This window comes from Pipra filicauda, unplaced genomic scaffold (genome assembly GCF_003945595.2).
Source record: "Pipra filicauda isolate LSUMZ 115617 unplaced genomic scaffold, ASM394559v2 scaffold16_size7369187_pilon, whole genome shotgun sequence".
Taxonomy (NCBI): Eukaryota; Metazoa; Chordata; class Aves; order Passeriformes; family Pipridae; genus Pipra; species Pipra filicauda.
The window spans coordinates 3,159,721-3,173,871 of record NW_024104207.1 but is presented as its reverse complement, the minus strand read 5'-3'; the positions used below and the strand labels follow the sequence as shown (position 1 = coordinate 3,173,871).

At 42.2% G+C, this 14,151-nt stretch overlaps 1 protein-coding gene across 1 annotated transcript; it reads right to left on the bottom strand.

The window, feature by feature from the left end:
- Positions 1-7,336: 7,336 nt before the first annotated feature.
- On the bottom strand, positions 7,337-13,682 carry FAM89A (family with sequence similarity 89 member A). Its single transcript, XM_027721434.2, has 2 exons — positions 13,332-13,682; positions 7,337-9,334 (listed from the first exon to the last, which is right to left on the bottom strand). The coding sequence occupies exons 1-2, from the start codon at positions 13,584-13,586 to the stop codon at positions 9,176-9,178; spliced, it is 414 nt and encodes a 137-aa protein (XP_027577235.1). The 5' UTR covers positions 13,587-13,682; the 3' UTR covers positions 7,337-9,175.
- Positions 13,683-14,151: the final 469 nt, after the last annotated feature.

The window sequence follows — 14,151 nt, the reverse complement described above, 5'->3', positions numbered from 1 at the left end:
TGTATTACATTGACCCTACTCCTAATAAATCTTTCCAACAACAGGAATCTCTCTTTCCCTAAAAGAACGTTTCTCTATTTAGTAGTGTGAAAATGGCTGATGGGTTGCACAGTAAGGAAAGCACAATCCATCTCTTACTAATTTTGTCCTGGGAGAGAGCAAAGTGAAAATAAAATACTGATGGTTCATGAAGAATTTTTTTAGGAATGGTGGACAGATTATTCAAAACCTTTTCTTTGGAGAAGCAAATTAATTTTGGTGTCGATGAACACAGTGGCAGGTATTCATTTCTTTACACAACCACATGACGACAGTTAGTTTGTATTAAAACACATATTTTCAAATGTATTTTTACACTTCTTTCATTTTAAGTGGATTTTTCCCTAAAAATCTTCCTGGTCAAATAAATTGTGCAATTTATCTAAATGATGTGTGTGTGTAGATGGAAGGAGAGGGAAGGTCAATCCTGTTCTTACAGCCTGTGCATTTTCTGCCTTATCTGTGTATGAAATAGCACAGCTTCTGCCTGTTTAAAGGTCCTACACTGAAAGAAAAGGTCACCTGGGAGAAAGGCACCTTCTCCCCACAATAGCTTGATTACTGCGCAACAGGACAGATTGTATCAGCTTAAATAAAAGAGTCATGCCCCTGATAAAACAGCATCAGAAACATGTAGAGACCACAGCTCTCTTCCCTCATTGTTACTCAGCTACTTTCATTTAACGAAATGCTATCGTGGTGATTCTAATCTAATTCAGCTGCACAAGCACTTTGATAGAAAGTTCAGAGAGGTGTTTTTAATCCTCTACAACATGTCCCAATAGATGGCAAAACAGGAAGCTCTCTCACGCAGATCCTTCCTCACCATAATGGCAGGGTGGAAGGTGCCATCTGTCATTTCATGCCATTATATTGGAAAGTGCTGTCTCCTCTAAACTCCTTGCAGCAGCTGCTGCTGAAGGCTCAGCTCTTTGTCCTGAGCTGGCAGCTGCCTCTGCCACTCCCTTGGGAACAGTTTTGTTTTCAAATAATCAGACAGGGCTAGAAGTGAACTCAGAGGTCATCTGGTCCTTCCGCCAGCCGCTGGGATGGATAGGCACTCCTGACAGATGTTCTCACTGGCAGGCAGAGATCCTGGCTCTCAGAGACCAAACTTAAGCTTCCTTTCCTAAATTAGGAGACCTGTCAGCTCTTACTGCATGCAGTGGCAATTTGATGCCCAGCTATTGTTCAACTATGACTATTTATTCAAGCAATATGATTTTGTGAAAATACAAGATTTTACTTGAGGAATCCATTATGAAGATGGTGACTTGATCTTTAGAAAGTGTCCTCTACTTTTATCCTCCAAGTTGCATGCTTCCAATTCCCTGCTAACCCCTGCAACAGCCTTGCTAAGCCAGCAAAATGAAAATCCATCAGACAAATTCCTTGGCTGCAAGACCACAAAGCATTTAAGAGTTTTAAATAAGGCAGCCTCTACCTCTTCAGATCTACTGCAGGCTTCTTGTAAGGACATACACACTGGTTTACACACCATTAAGCTGAAACAAAAATATGATTACTGCCTACAAATGAAAGCCTTTAATACAGAGAATGAGAGAATGGGCATGGTGAATTGAGATATCTGTTGCTGGAAAATAAACTCATCTGTACAAACTCCTAATTCGCAAAAGAAATTGTAAATTTTCATAGTCAGCATACTTTTAAGCAGATGCTTACACAAATTAATATCTGTGGTAATAGTGAGATAAGCTTGGTTTCTCTCATACTGATTGATGTGTTCTGTCCATACACACCCGCATTTGAAAGCACAGAAAAGAGTATTTATTCTCTATGAGAAGAAGGGACATTGAAAGCCTAGAACAGACCTACATTTGCAACAGAAACAGAAAGGACTTTTTGAATGACTGGCTAGTGATAAGTGGAAAAAAGTCCTATTGTGTACCCACATAAAGCACTGGAGACAAGACAAACCTATTTACATATGAGAACTCAGACCTCAAGCAAATCCTATAAAAAAGGACATGAGACAGGATAAAAGAAATGCATAAAACAGAATTCCTTCTTCCCCACAGAGATTACTGCAAATGTATACTTCTCTCATTTATCCTTAAGGTTTAATCCTTTATGCAAGCAACTGTGCAATGATGGTCTCCAAAATACACTAGAACTCTGTTCATAACTATCTTTCCTCTTCTAAAAATGCACACAAATAGAGGAATAAACTATACAGTGAATAGGTGCTATATATCCTGTTCTCTCTACAGCTTATATTTTATGATGCAAGGTATTTAAGGAAATGCTTCTCCAAGTTGAGCACTTCTGTCAGTCAGAAAGAGCAAGGGTAATTCAAATATACAATCCAAGGCTGTGTATGCTTTGTACAATACTAGCAGAAGAAAAAGGAATATCAAGACCCTTGGAGAGAATATAGACATAATGTGTTCATATAGGATAAAAAAAACAAATGGTAACACGGCTTTGATGTTCTAGTACTAAGAGAAATTAATTTTCACTCTAATTTGATGTATCATTTTTCTTTCAGCTGATTCTGATAAAATGTCCTTCCTCTATACCAAATTATTTTAATGTTTCAGTCATTTACCTTTTGTGTAACATAGCATATAAAAAAGTAATTTTATTCCATGATACGAACAGCCTTTGATGTTGTTTAGCAGTAATGGAACAGGTTAAAATGTGGTCCTGTTTAAGCTTGTACTTTACCTGTTCAAAATTTTGCATCACTCCCTGTTAGCTCACCTCTGCATGCTTGAACTTTCCAATATCCATGAGGGTTTTCAATACAAATAATTAGTGCTACAGCTCTTCATTAAAATCCAGATTCAGTTAAACCAAAGATACTGTAAAGGGTTGAGTTGAGAGAAAAAAACCAATAAAATTTAATGTCCTTGTCATCTAGGTGCTTTTATAACTGAAGTAACAACCTTATTACATTGCCTTCTTGTAAATGACTTAAAATGGTTCTGCTGTTTGACGAGTCAGAAGAGTTTAAGCAAGAGCTGGTAGGGCTCAGACAGGCAACTTTATTGTTTGTGACAGTGCCTGGTATCCTGAGCCAAAAGGCGCTCACGAACTCTTACTCATGTGTCTAATCAGATAATCACAGGGAGATTTCTGACTCGTGGAAGAAATGCTTGTGATTTCTGAAAGAGAATAGTTAGCACTGCAAGGAGGATTGAACTGCTAACATGAATTTAAGGCAGTGGTTTGACACAGGACTGAACTCACTATGTGCTAGCAATTCCAAACAGTCTGCTTCGGTCACTAAATTCTAATAATCCATGATTTGCATATGATTTCTCCTCCTGTATTAAATTGAGGAATTCTGAAAGACTACATTCTCTTGATGACATTATCTTAATAATGTCTTAGCACAAATGCATTTAAAACCTGTGGCAACAGTTCAGAGAAGATATGAAATAGTCACAAGTCTGTGTATTTCAATAGCAAATGGCTTTGTCTTTTTAGATTGCATACCAACCTTATCTGAAAAATGTAAATTCTCCTGCTAAAAGCACATTCCTCTGAAATCAGATGTGGTCTTCATTACTCAGAGCTGGTTGTTTCCATATTCATCTAATTAAGTTTCCCAAATAGAAAGGATGAAAGAAAGGGGGCCAAAAAACTAAAGGAAAGAGACTTCTGCAGTGAATATTCATCCCCTCCAAAGCTCCTCTGTCATTTAAAACCAAATAGCCAAACTCACTACTGGTCATCTGAGTGAGAACCCCTTGCTAATCCTCTTCATTCCTTACAAGGCACAATTGCCCCACAAGCTGCAGATGCCAGTCCAGCACACATCCAGCCTCACCTATGGTTCAATCCACATTAATATGCCCTGGAGCATATCTGGATTCAGTGAGGCTACTTCTGCTCTTCCAGACCTTCTCAGCTCAGGAGAGCTTGTCTCTCTGCACAGACCACATCTGCATAGATCCCCCAAGTTCTTTGAGCCACAGCACAATCCTGGTGTTTGTAAAGCTACCTGCAGAGTTGGAGTCACCAGGATCATAGAACAGGCAGTTAGGAAGATCTAGCACAACAGGGAGTTTTGAAATTCCCAGGAAATTTTAAATCAATTGAAGATGACTTTTCAAATAAGAAAAACCTTTTAACTACTTTGCTAAGAGAACAAACAAGTTATTTCCTTAGGTCACACAGTGTTGTCTAGAGCTAAATATAGCAACTTCAAATAAACCAAAGATAACAATGGATGGAAAAATGTACTTCTGAGGAGTTTTCTGAGAAAGTGAAGTTGGTATACGAAACAGAACATGAACCTCAGACTGCTGTGGTAATGTATCTTCTACAGGCAGGCATCACAAAAACAAGAGTAAATTCTTTCTAAGTGGCTGAAGGACACAGAACTGACACTGGAGAAAAGACCTGTTGATAGGGTTCCCTTTGGCATGTACCTGATTAATCCTCCCATTTCATATTCCTCTCCAGCAGTCAGCTGAACACCACAGTGGGAGAATTAGTTCCCTTTGCCCTCAGAGCAATCTCGTTCCTCAATCAAAATGAATGGCTTTAGCTAGGCAGCACAACAAATAAACCACATTCTTTCCAGTTAAGCAAAAGCATGTACCTGCAACAAATGACTGTCACGTTAAAAATACATGACAAGCAGCATAAAACAGGTTGAAAAAGGACATGAAAACTCTCCCAAGCTGTCAGCAGCAGAACTAATGAAACATGGGATCTTAATTTGTGTCCCAGGATCTCAGCATCTCCTACCAGACTGTGCCAAGCTCCAGCCTCCAGAAACTGTGATATCCCTTCCCATAACACTCCCCTTCCAGCATCCCATTTAGTCCTGAAGGCAACATCAGGGATCTTCCTGGGGCCCCTTGCAGTATCTCTAGTTTTCATCCTCAAGGGCCAAAAGATGTGCTGAAGACTCACCTCCTTCCCACACTGCCCGCTGACACCCAGCACTGAGGAAGATACAGCATGTGCCCTGGCTACTGCAGTGCCGTCAGCAGCTGCCTGACCACACAGCCTTCACTTTATGGAAGCTGGGTGGCCAAATAGAAACCAAAAGTGCTGTCGTCCTGTCCATGGAAGGAGCAGTGAGTCTCTCCTTCTCCAGCTCCAAATTTTTACAAGGTTTGTAAAAACAGAGCAACTCTCCAACTTCTGTCCTATCAGATCTAGTCTATAGCAAACAGACTGACAGAAAATGCCTGGACAGAGTTACTGCATAAGCATTGTTTCCTTAGGATGTAGGCTAAACATGACACAAAACCTTAGGTTTGTCAATAGATACTAAGTGGATCAACTTTTTCATAAAGATGCTAGGGGCTTTGCTACTCTCTTTTTTGCATTTAAAATTTTGCAAAATGTCTTACTTACAAGAAATTGTAAACATGTAAATCAATTTATTTTAAAGGTCATGTAAAATGATGTAGTTACCTATGATTAGAAACTAAATTAATTACAAATACTATAATAATTTTTGCATCATTCTCCTAGTCGTCCAATTTCACACGAATACACTAAATATTGTATTAAAAACTCAACTTCAGCAAGCATCCAAACTACTCAGAGTGCAATTTAGCCCTACCTTTATTGGAAAACTCTTTCTTTGAAGCAACACTATTACAACTGTTACAAGTTATTCTAATGATCGCCTACTGTGTTTCACTGCACGAAAGCAGTACCTTTTAGTAGTAGATTTTTAGTGTGTATTTGAGTCTCTCTTGTATCATAGTAGAGATACCATGCAGCTCTTTCACGGTCATGGAAATAAACAAGACAAAACAGCAGTTCTGATTTTGGGAAAAGATCCCTGGTTGGAAGTCTGTCCCCATGAAAATCAATAGGACTGACAGTGAATTCACCTGGAGCTGAACCTAAATGCTGACCGGTTATGTCTGCCATGGTATCAGCCACCTGTGTTTTTTGGCACCTACTTTCTCCAGAGTAGAGCACTTCTTCCAGACTCTTCTCTTTTTGTAGACTACTTCCAGGAGACTAGATTGTAATGTAATTATGGCAGCATGACTCTGCAGTTGTCATAGCAATAGAATGAGGGTGGTATGCTGTTAAAAACAAACAAACAAACAAAACCCCAACCTCAAATACAGCTAATGGAGACCTAGCAATTGTTTCTAACTGCTTTACCACATCTGTAGGCCCTTTGGAGAAAGGCCAGTGAAGAGTTACCCGTGGCAGATTGCCTTTTGAACTGCTGTACTCAATAATTGTTTTCCATCTCTGCGCAGGAGGAGGCTGACTGCCCTTCTTTCCTTGTAAAACTGGCTGTTCCTGGGCCTGCTCATTACTGGCTGTGCTGTGTGGGACTGGAAGAGTTCTGCAGTGTTCACTGGGTAGGGAACAAGAGTTTCTTTCGTTATACTCTTAAAAGGTACCTTAAAAAGTTACGTGTAAGACAAAGTGAGGTTATGGAGTAAAAATGGGAAAGGTGTGTTGGTATGTGGTTTGGACCAAGGGTCGCAAGCTTTTGTGGTAATGCAGCTTTGTTCCATCACTCTGACTTGAAGCTTGTAACTTGAAACATGTAACAATTACTCAGAATTTAAGCTGTGCTTTCCCACCGCACACCTCTTTCAGAGCAATTTCCCTGCTTTGTGCTATTATAATGCGGTAAGGAGATACAACGCAAAACTGCAACACCAGGCATGGAAATCTGCCTCTGGAACAACTGCTTATAGACTTAATAACAAATTTCTTCTTTTTAAAACCTTCATCTGGCTAGCCAGCCTTCATGGCATTTGAATTTGCCTTAGGAATATAGACTGCAACTTCTCTCCCATGCAAGATGGTGTTATTAAAAGGGACAAGGTGCTGAAAACTTTGCAAGTCCTAGTAATCTATGCTGTCTTCCAGTCCAGAAGTTCTGGAGTGATGCCTTAAGACTTTTATGCTTCCCTTGGTGCAGGGAATACCAGCTAAACATTCCATGTTGCCCAAATCACAAGCATGATAAATCCTTTTGCTTTTTAAGTTTATGTAAGAGAAAGTACTGTGAATTTTGCTGAAGTCTATTCTCACCAGTGAGTCTATTAATGAGTGGCACTGTCTAAAGATCTGTAATACAGAATCATTAATTCTAGTAGTAGAGACAGAATTTTCTCTGTTGAATTCAGAAACAAGTAAAATCCAATTAAGATAGAGCAGTAGGAAATTCCATTCCAAATATAGGTAGGTAGAACATTTTCCACTGTAACTTAAAAACTGCTTGCTTTGGTCCAGGGGTGATGACTAGTCCTAGTTTTCTTATGGGAGGGTTGGGAAAGGGTTTGGATTCACTGAAAAGGTAAATTAAAATACACACAACATTAAGAAATTATGCTAAACATCATGCTTTTTATTTTTGGAGAAAGAGCAAGAAAATAGCAGTACTTCAACAAACTAGAAAAAGCCTCATGTAAATACCAAAAGCACAGCAAATTATATTAAAAGCTGATACATTCTTTAGTCAAAGCATAAAGTTGTGTATGTGTGTGTACATGTACATGTATACACACATAGGCATACAACTTTTATAAGTACAGATGTAGCTATCTGGATTATCTGTGTTTTCCCTATCATTCAGTTTAGTTTTGTGTGAGTGAAGTAATTAGACCAGAATTAACATTAAAAAAAAAACCAACCATCACCACAGACTAGATTAAGAACTTGTACACATACACAATTACAGCACAGTCTTCACTCTTGCGGCCTTTGAATTCCACTGCAATAAGCCAGTTTTAGAGGGAAAGCACCCTAGAAGTCTCTTGGCTTTTGTCACTGCAACATCCTAGCCTCTGCTAAAAACTAAGAGAGGAGGTACCCCAAAATGTGATCTCCAATTCTTCCTGTAAAATGTATGCATACCAGACATGAACCATGCAAAAACTCTTTGAGATTGAAGCCCTTAATTATTAGCTTGTGTCAGGATTCAGGCACTGTGCTCTACAGCAATCTTTAGAATTAAAGTTAAGAAATGAAAATCGCGTTGGGAGTTGATTTTACTTAAAATAGAGAAGGGTGAAGACTCACATAGTTGGCAACTCTCAGCTGATTAAGCATTACATGTACACACTATGAAATAATAACAACTTAACTAAGTGCTTTAGTAAGTTCTGAAAACAAAAATAAGTTATACTTCAAAGAACAAGTTAGTATAAAAAGTTTTAACATATGCAATGTGCTCAAAATACTTATTTTGCATTTTTAAAAAGAGCTGTTGTCTACCTTACAGAAACAAAGTTCACCCAGTATAAAATATTGCAATTTGTCCCATTGTGTCATATGAGAGGTTTCCTTAATCTTCATATGATCGAGAACACTTGCACAAGAGTTCATGTTATTCCAAGCCACATAGTGGCAGACAGACTATGTTTGAATCTGTGCTTTTACTATGCAGTACAGTAAAAGCTAAGCAAACCATTTCAGAACAGTGTTTAGCGGGTCAAAGAGCTATGCAGATGCAAGATATCCAGAGAATAGTATAAAAGTTAACGCCAAGTGGCAGTACCAAGAAAGTGAATTAGATCAACAGAAAAAAACCCCTGCTGATGACATTCACTATCACATGTACAGCTTGTAAGCTAAGAATAAATTAGCCTAAAGAGAAAAAAAAAATTTAAACTGTGTAAACAATCCACCCAGTACAAAACTGGATGCAGCCGGTAAGAGCAGAACTAGCTTAGTAGTGCTGAGGATGTGCGTGCATCCAGATGCCTGTTCAAAATGCATTTATCAATATCACTGACCTCCCCCCAAAAAAACCCCACCACCTATACCTATTTACATCACAGCAGAGGCTTCCCTGCCCCCTTACTAAGTTATTACAACTCAGGAAGTCACTGTTGTCTTCTACAACTAAAATTCCAGTTATAAGCTACCAATGCTTGTAAGTTGAAAACACCCACCTTGCAAATTAAATTGAAAACTCTTGTCAAGCATGTCTGAGGACTCTTCAAAACTTAAGAGTACAGCACTTTCCTCAAGTGGTATTTGCATGAGTAACTTGTACTGACAGCCTGTTAAAATAAGTGAATTTAACACAACTCGGGATAGCTGAGTATTCCTCCTCAGGAAGAGGGATCCAGATTCCAGTTGTTCTTGATGAGGTGTGTTACAGGGAAAGAAGGACAAAAGAACCTCAGTTCAGTCAGCCTGGAGGTCAATCTTTCTGCTTCTAGAAGTATTCCTCCTCTTCATCAAAAAATCCATTTTCCAGGGCATATGAGCAGTCTGCATTAGAGTCAGCTTGGCAGGCACCTTTGTATTCTTGAATTGATTCATACAGGGAGTACAGCTGACACAGCAATGACATATCCAGCTGCCGAAGGCCAACCTGAAGGGGGAAGAATTCAAACAAATAAACAAACAATCATTATTACAATTGTTTTTTTACTGGCAGTATGATGCTATATATCTTTTGTTGCTAAACAAGAGGTTCAAGCTTCTTTCCACCTTGAACAGTTATCAAATATGGAAGTAAAATTCATTTTCTAAGGTGACAGACACCCCATTTACATGGGATAAACTGGACAAAAGAACAAGGAACAATGTGATGCAATAGTGCAGAACATATGCAAAGCATTCTTCAAAATGTTGCTGTATCACAACACCGTGCTTAACTTCCAATAAGCAATTCACTCCCATCAGCAGAATTACAGATAAATGAATAAAGTCTATATTTGTCATTATGCAAGAGAGGTATTTTTCCAGAAACACTGCGTGTCTTTGACACCATCTTTCTCTCTCACATATCACAGGCACTCTGTTTTTGTTTGAAATGGCCAGGAGTAAAAGTTTTAAATAGGACTCTAACTGGTTTTCCACTTCCTGGCTAAGTATTTCTACTCTAATTTTCTTTTCTCTATTGACATACATAGGCATCTTGACAAGACCAGCTCTGTCTAGTGCAATACAGCACACTACTTGAAAGCAGCAAAACTAAAGCAGAAGTGAGACAAGGACACATATTGTAGACTGCAAATCTTCAGAGTATTTTCCACGTGCCACTGAAGCATAGGCTTGATTTATATTTAAGCACCTAATATTTTGGTCCTCAAACTTCTCAGGTATTAGCTCCACAGCTAATTAAACATTTGGAGCACCATTTAAAAAAGGTTACCTTGTAGCCTGCATCTTTATGTCAGCTACAAAACCAGTATGTTGCACTGGAAAGGGAAACAAAGCCAGTCATTTAACTCAATGTAGTCTCCCTCTCTGGCAACAAAATGGAGAGTTCACTTGATATTGTCACCTATACAAGTCAGATCAAATTAAATCTAGGCTTTCTCTTGCAGTAAATTAAAGCCACTACCCAATTTAACATTTTCAAGAAACAGTCATTTCTGCCTAATTTTTCAAGTAAGTGTTAAGCTGACAGGCTCTTCCCAGTAAGCCTCAGTTTTATCAGAGGTTTTTGCCACAACCCATGTTAAGACGAAAAAGAAAGAAATAATGTTAGTAGCCTTTACTGCAGCCCGAACACGAGACTCTGTTTTACCCAGAATGAGAACTCTTACCTCAAAAATCTCTCCTTGCATGTCTAAATTCTAAGGACAAATACACTCAGCAAACAAGAAAACCACAAGAAGCTAGCATGAAGATCTTCCATTGACATTGCTGAACTATCCTAACAGCTCCTTTTGATGAAGGTAGGAGGAGGAAAAAAAATTCCTATACACCACGATGCCACTCCAACTCAGAAAAGGAGGATACGGCATCTTTGAGGAACAGCACAAATTACTTGGTGAGGTCACGAAGCCAAAACATGAAGCACAGACTAACCGCGAGGACTTTAGGACAAGACATGGAACGCTGTGCTAGCTGCCAGGATGTTAAAGATAAGCCTTTCCACCACCTCAGATCTATACTACTTTTCTTACCCATCGCCATTTGCCTTTGTAACCTAAACAAACTGCTGTGAAACTGGGCTTCATCATCATCATGGCTAGGCTTTGCAAACCAAGATTTGGGAAAACTGGACTTAACGCTATGACATCTGAACATGAGACCCACCAGAGAGATGTGCCTCAGAGCTAAATGTTTGATGGACAAAACTGCAGTGAAAAACTGTTCAAGGAGCAATTAGGAGTGAGTTGAGCCAAAAAACTCAACCTGGAGACAGACCATCTTTGTTTCCCAGGAAAAGTGGGAGCATTTCCACCAGCAGCATTCCTGTTTCAACCCCATAAAGGACTTCAGCACTTTCTGTTAAGTTCAGTTCTACTGATTGCCAAGCACAAACTTCAAGGCAGAAATTGCTCAGCAGAATTAACATAACATGCCTTAACACCAAATGGTTATGTTTAATATCTTATTTTTCTGTTGCTGCACTAGTGTCAATGAAACAAGAAGTCTACTGAGAAAAATGCAGGCTCCAGCTCTTCACAGCTTTCAAGTATGAACCCTGAGGTAGCAAAAGCCTGACAAAATTATAGCACTAGCCCAAAGTTTTTAATACCAGCCAATTTGCATTCCTGAGTCACAGTCCTGAACTGACCACTCCTTTCCTCCCTCCTTCTCCAAAGCATCCAAGTCCATCACTTTCTCAGCTTTAAAAACTTATATACACAGTTACTTGCTTGATCATGCTGGAAAGATGCTGCTATGCATTTCTTCCTTGCTCACTATGGAAAATTTAAAGCAAATTCGTTACTCAATAGAAATTCTATCTTTGCTGCAAGAAAGTGTGTTCAATATCAGTAATAAAGTGCTATTACCTTCTTGATGAAAGGCAACCTATTAGTAGTCAAGAGTCTTTCTAATTTGTACAGGCCATAAAAAGTCTTGAAAGTCTTTGATGTGTTCAGAAGTATTTTTTTCATCAGAAGTAGTTTATCAAATTATCATCAAGGATAACAGAGTATTAAAGAGGATGTTTAAAGGGGAAGTCTAATTGTCAAATGACTTCTAGAAGCATCTCATTTGGTTTCCCCTTAGGAAAAAAAATAGATTAGAGTTTTATAATGAGTTATCTTTGCTTTTTTGGAAAGGCTTAAGACGACTAAGACCATATGTCCTCATTTCCCCCTACAGCATTGCAGAAGAAAGCCCCAGCAGTCGATACTAACCTTCCTGAGCTTCAATGCAAACTGGCAATTCTAATACACAGTTCTAAGAATGATCTCTAACTGTGTTTAAACTACTTGTTGAAACACTGGTGGCAGACTAAGATCTCAACACACTACACTGTCCTTCTAAATTCACAGAAGGGACTTTCAACAGAACTTCTTGTTTTCAAACACCTTTTTAGCCTGAGAAAAACAGTCTTGAACCATGCAGATTTTTGGCAATATCATATTTTATGTGCTTCACAGAATTATTAGGGTTGGAAGGGGCCTCTAGAGATCATCTAGCCCAAGCCCCTGCCAAGGCAGGGTCACCTAGAGCAGGAGACACAGGAATGTGTCCATGTGGGTTTTGATTGTCGCCAGACAGGGAGACTCCATGACCTCCCTGGGCAGCCTGTTCCAGTGCTCTGCCACTCTCAGTGTAAAGAAGTTCTTCCTCATGCTAAGGTAGAACTTCTGGTGTTTTAGTTTATGGACATTGCTCCTCATCCTGTCACTGGGCACCATCAAGAAGAGCCTGGCACCATCCTCTCAACAACCTCCTTTGAGATATTTAGATGCATTAATGAGATCCCCTCTCAGTCTTCTCTGCTCTAGACTAAACAGGCCCAGCTCCCACAGTCTTGTGTCATAAAAGAGATGGTCCAGACCCTTTGTGGCCCTCCGCTAGAACCTCTCCAGCTCCTTGTCTTTCTTGTATTGTTTCTTCAGAATCCTCAGCACGCAAGGCTGAGGCTATTATTAGTCATTACAGCCGCAGCTTGCACCAGCAAAGCACCAACACCCAATCAGTGTTTAATCAAAAGGTGTGCCAGGTCGCCTGGAAGAATTTCGCTGCTAATAACGCCGCGCTGCAGGATCAAAACAGAGTCCTGAAGAAAACTACGCCTAATCGCAGCCACTCGGGCTGATCGAATCAGTGCCGACACTTGGGGTTTTTTTTTTAATGACAGCCTTGTAGCGTGGATGCCAGATCCCGGTGGATGCCGGTTCCCGGTGGGTGCCGCCGAGCGCGGTAAGCGGCTCTCCATCTGCAGCCGGGGCGGCCCCACCGCCCCCGGCCCCGACCCTCCCCCGCCGCCGGTACCGCCGCGTTTCATGGCACCCGCGGCGGCCGGGCCGGGCTACGCGGGGCTGCCCCAGCCCGGGCCGCCCGCGCCCACGGGGGCCGGGGCGCCCTTCCGGCCCGAGGAGGTGCCGGCGCCCCCCGGCGCCGCTCGCCACGTCCGCCGCCGCCGCCCCGCCGAGACCCGCCCCGCTCACCATCTCCTTGCGGAGCAGGGCCAGCGCCGCGTCCAGGTTGGGAGGCTTGGGCGGGCGCGGCGAGCCCCGGCCGCCGCCGCTCAGCTCGTCCTGGATGCGGGACTTCTGCGCGTAGAGCCGCTCCAGGTCCCGCCAGCGCCCGCCCTGTCCGCCGCCGCCGCCCGAGGACGAGGAGTTGAGCAGCCCGCTCAGGCTCTTGGGCAGCGGCGGAAGCCCCGCGCCGCCGCCGGGCCCCAGCAGCCCCGGACCGCTCATGCTGCGGCGGCGGCCACCGACGGAAAGAGCAGCCCCCGCCCCGCCGCGGGAGGCACCGCCCGGAGACCGCCCCGCCTCCGGGCCGGGCGGGGGCGGGGGAGCCGAGCGGGGCCGGCGCAGGGAGGGAGGGACGGGGCGGGGTGGGGGCGACGCGGGGGCCGGGCCGCAGGTGCCCGGTGGGCTCGGGGTCGGGCTCGGGCTCGGGCTCGGGCTCGGGCTCGGGTTCGGCAGTCGCAGCACGGTGGCTTTGTCTGGGCCGAGGCGAGTCCCTTCGGGCGAATCCTCAGCCTGTGACCCGCAGAAACACCCCCGCGGCACCGTCTGCCCTCGGGTCATGGGAGGCAGAAGGGCCCTGCGGGAGCGGGGCTGAGCCTCTGGGCTCGGCCTAGAGGCTGGGGGAGGGATGGAACGCAGTGAAAGCTAGCATGAAAGCAGATTAACTGCTGCAGGCGGAGGGTAGCTATTTCTTCTGTGGTGATGGTGTTACATCAGTTGCCTGATAACGCGACAGTGCTCTCCCCTTCCATCAAGCTGTTTCTTTCTGTACTGTTTTGGGCTGCGATGG

Excerpts from the sequence above, each read along its gene's own strand:
- FAM89A (XM_027721434.2), bottom strand. The coding sequence starts at position 13,586 with ATGAGCGGTCCGGGGCTGCTGGGGCCCGGCGGCGGCGCGGGGCTTCCG. Across the intron at positions 9,335-13,331 it reads CCCTGCTCCGCAAGGAGATG|GTTGGCCTTCGGCAGCTGGA; the intron begins GTGAGCGGGGCG and ends TTCCCCCTTCAG.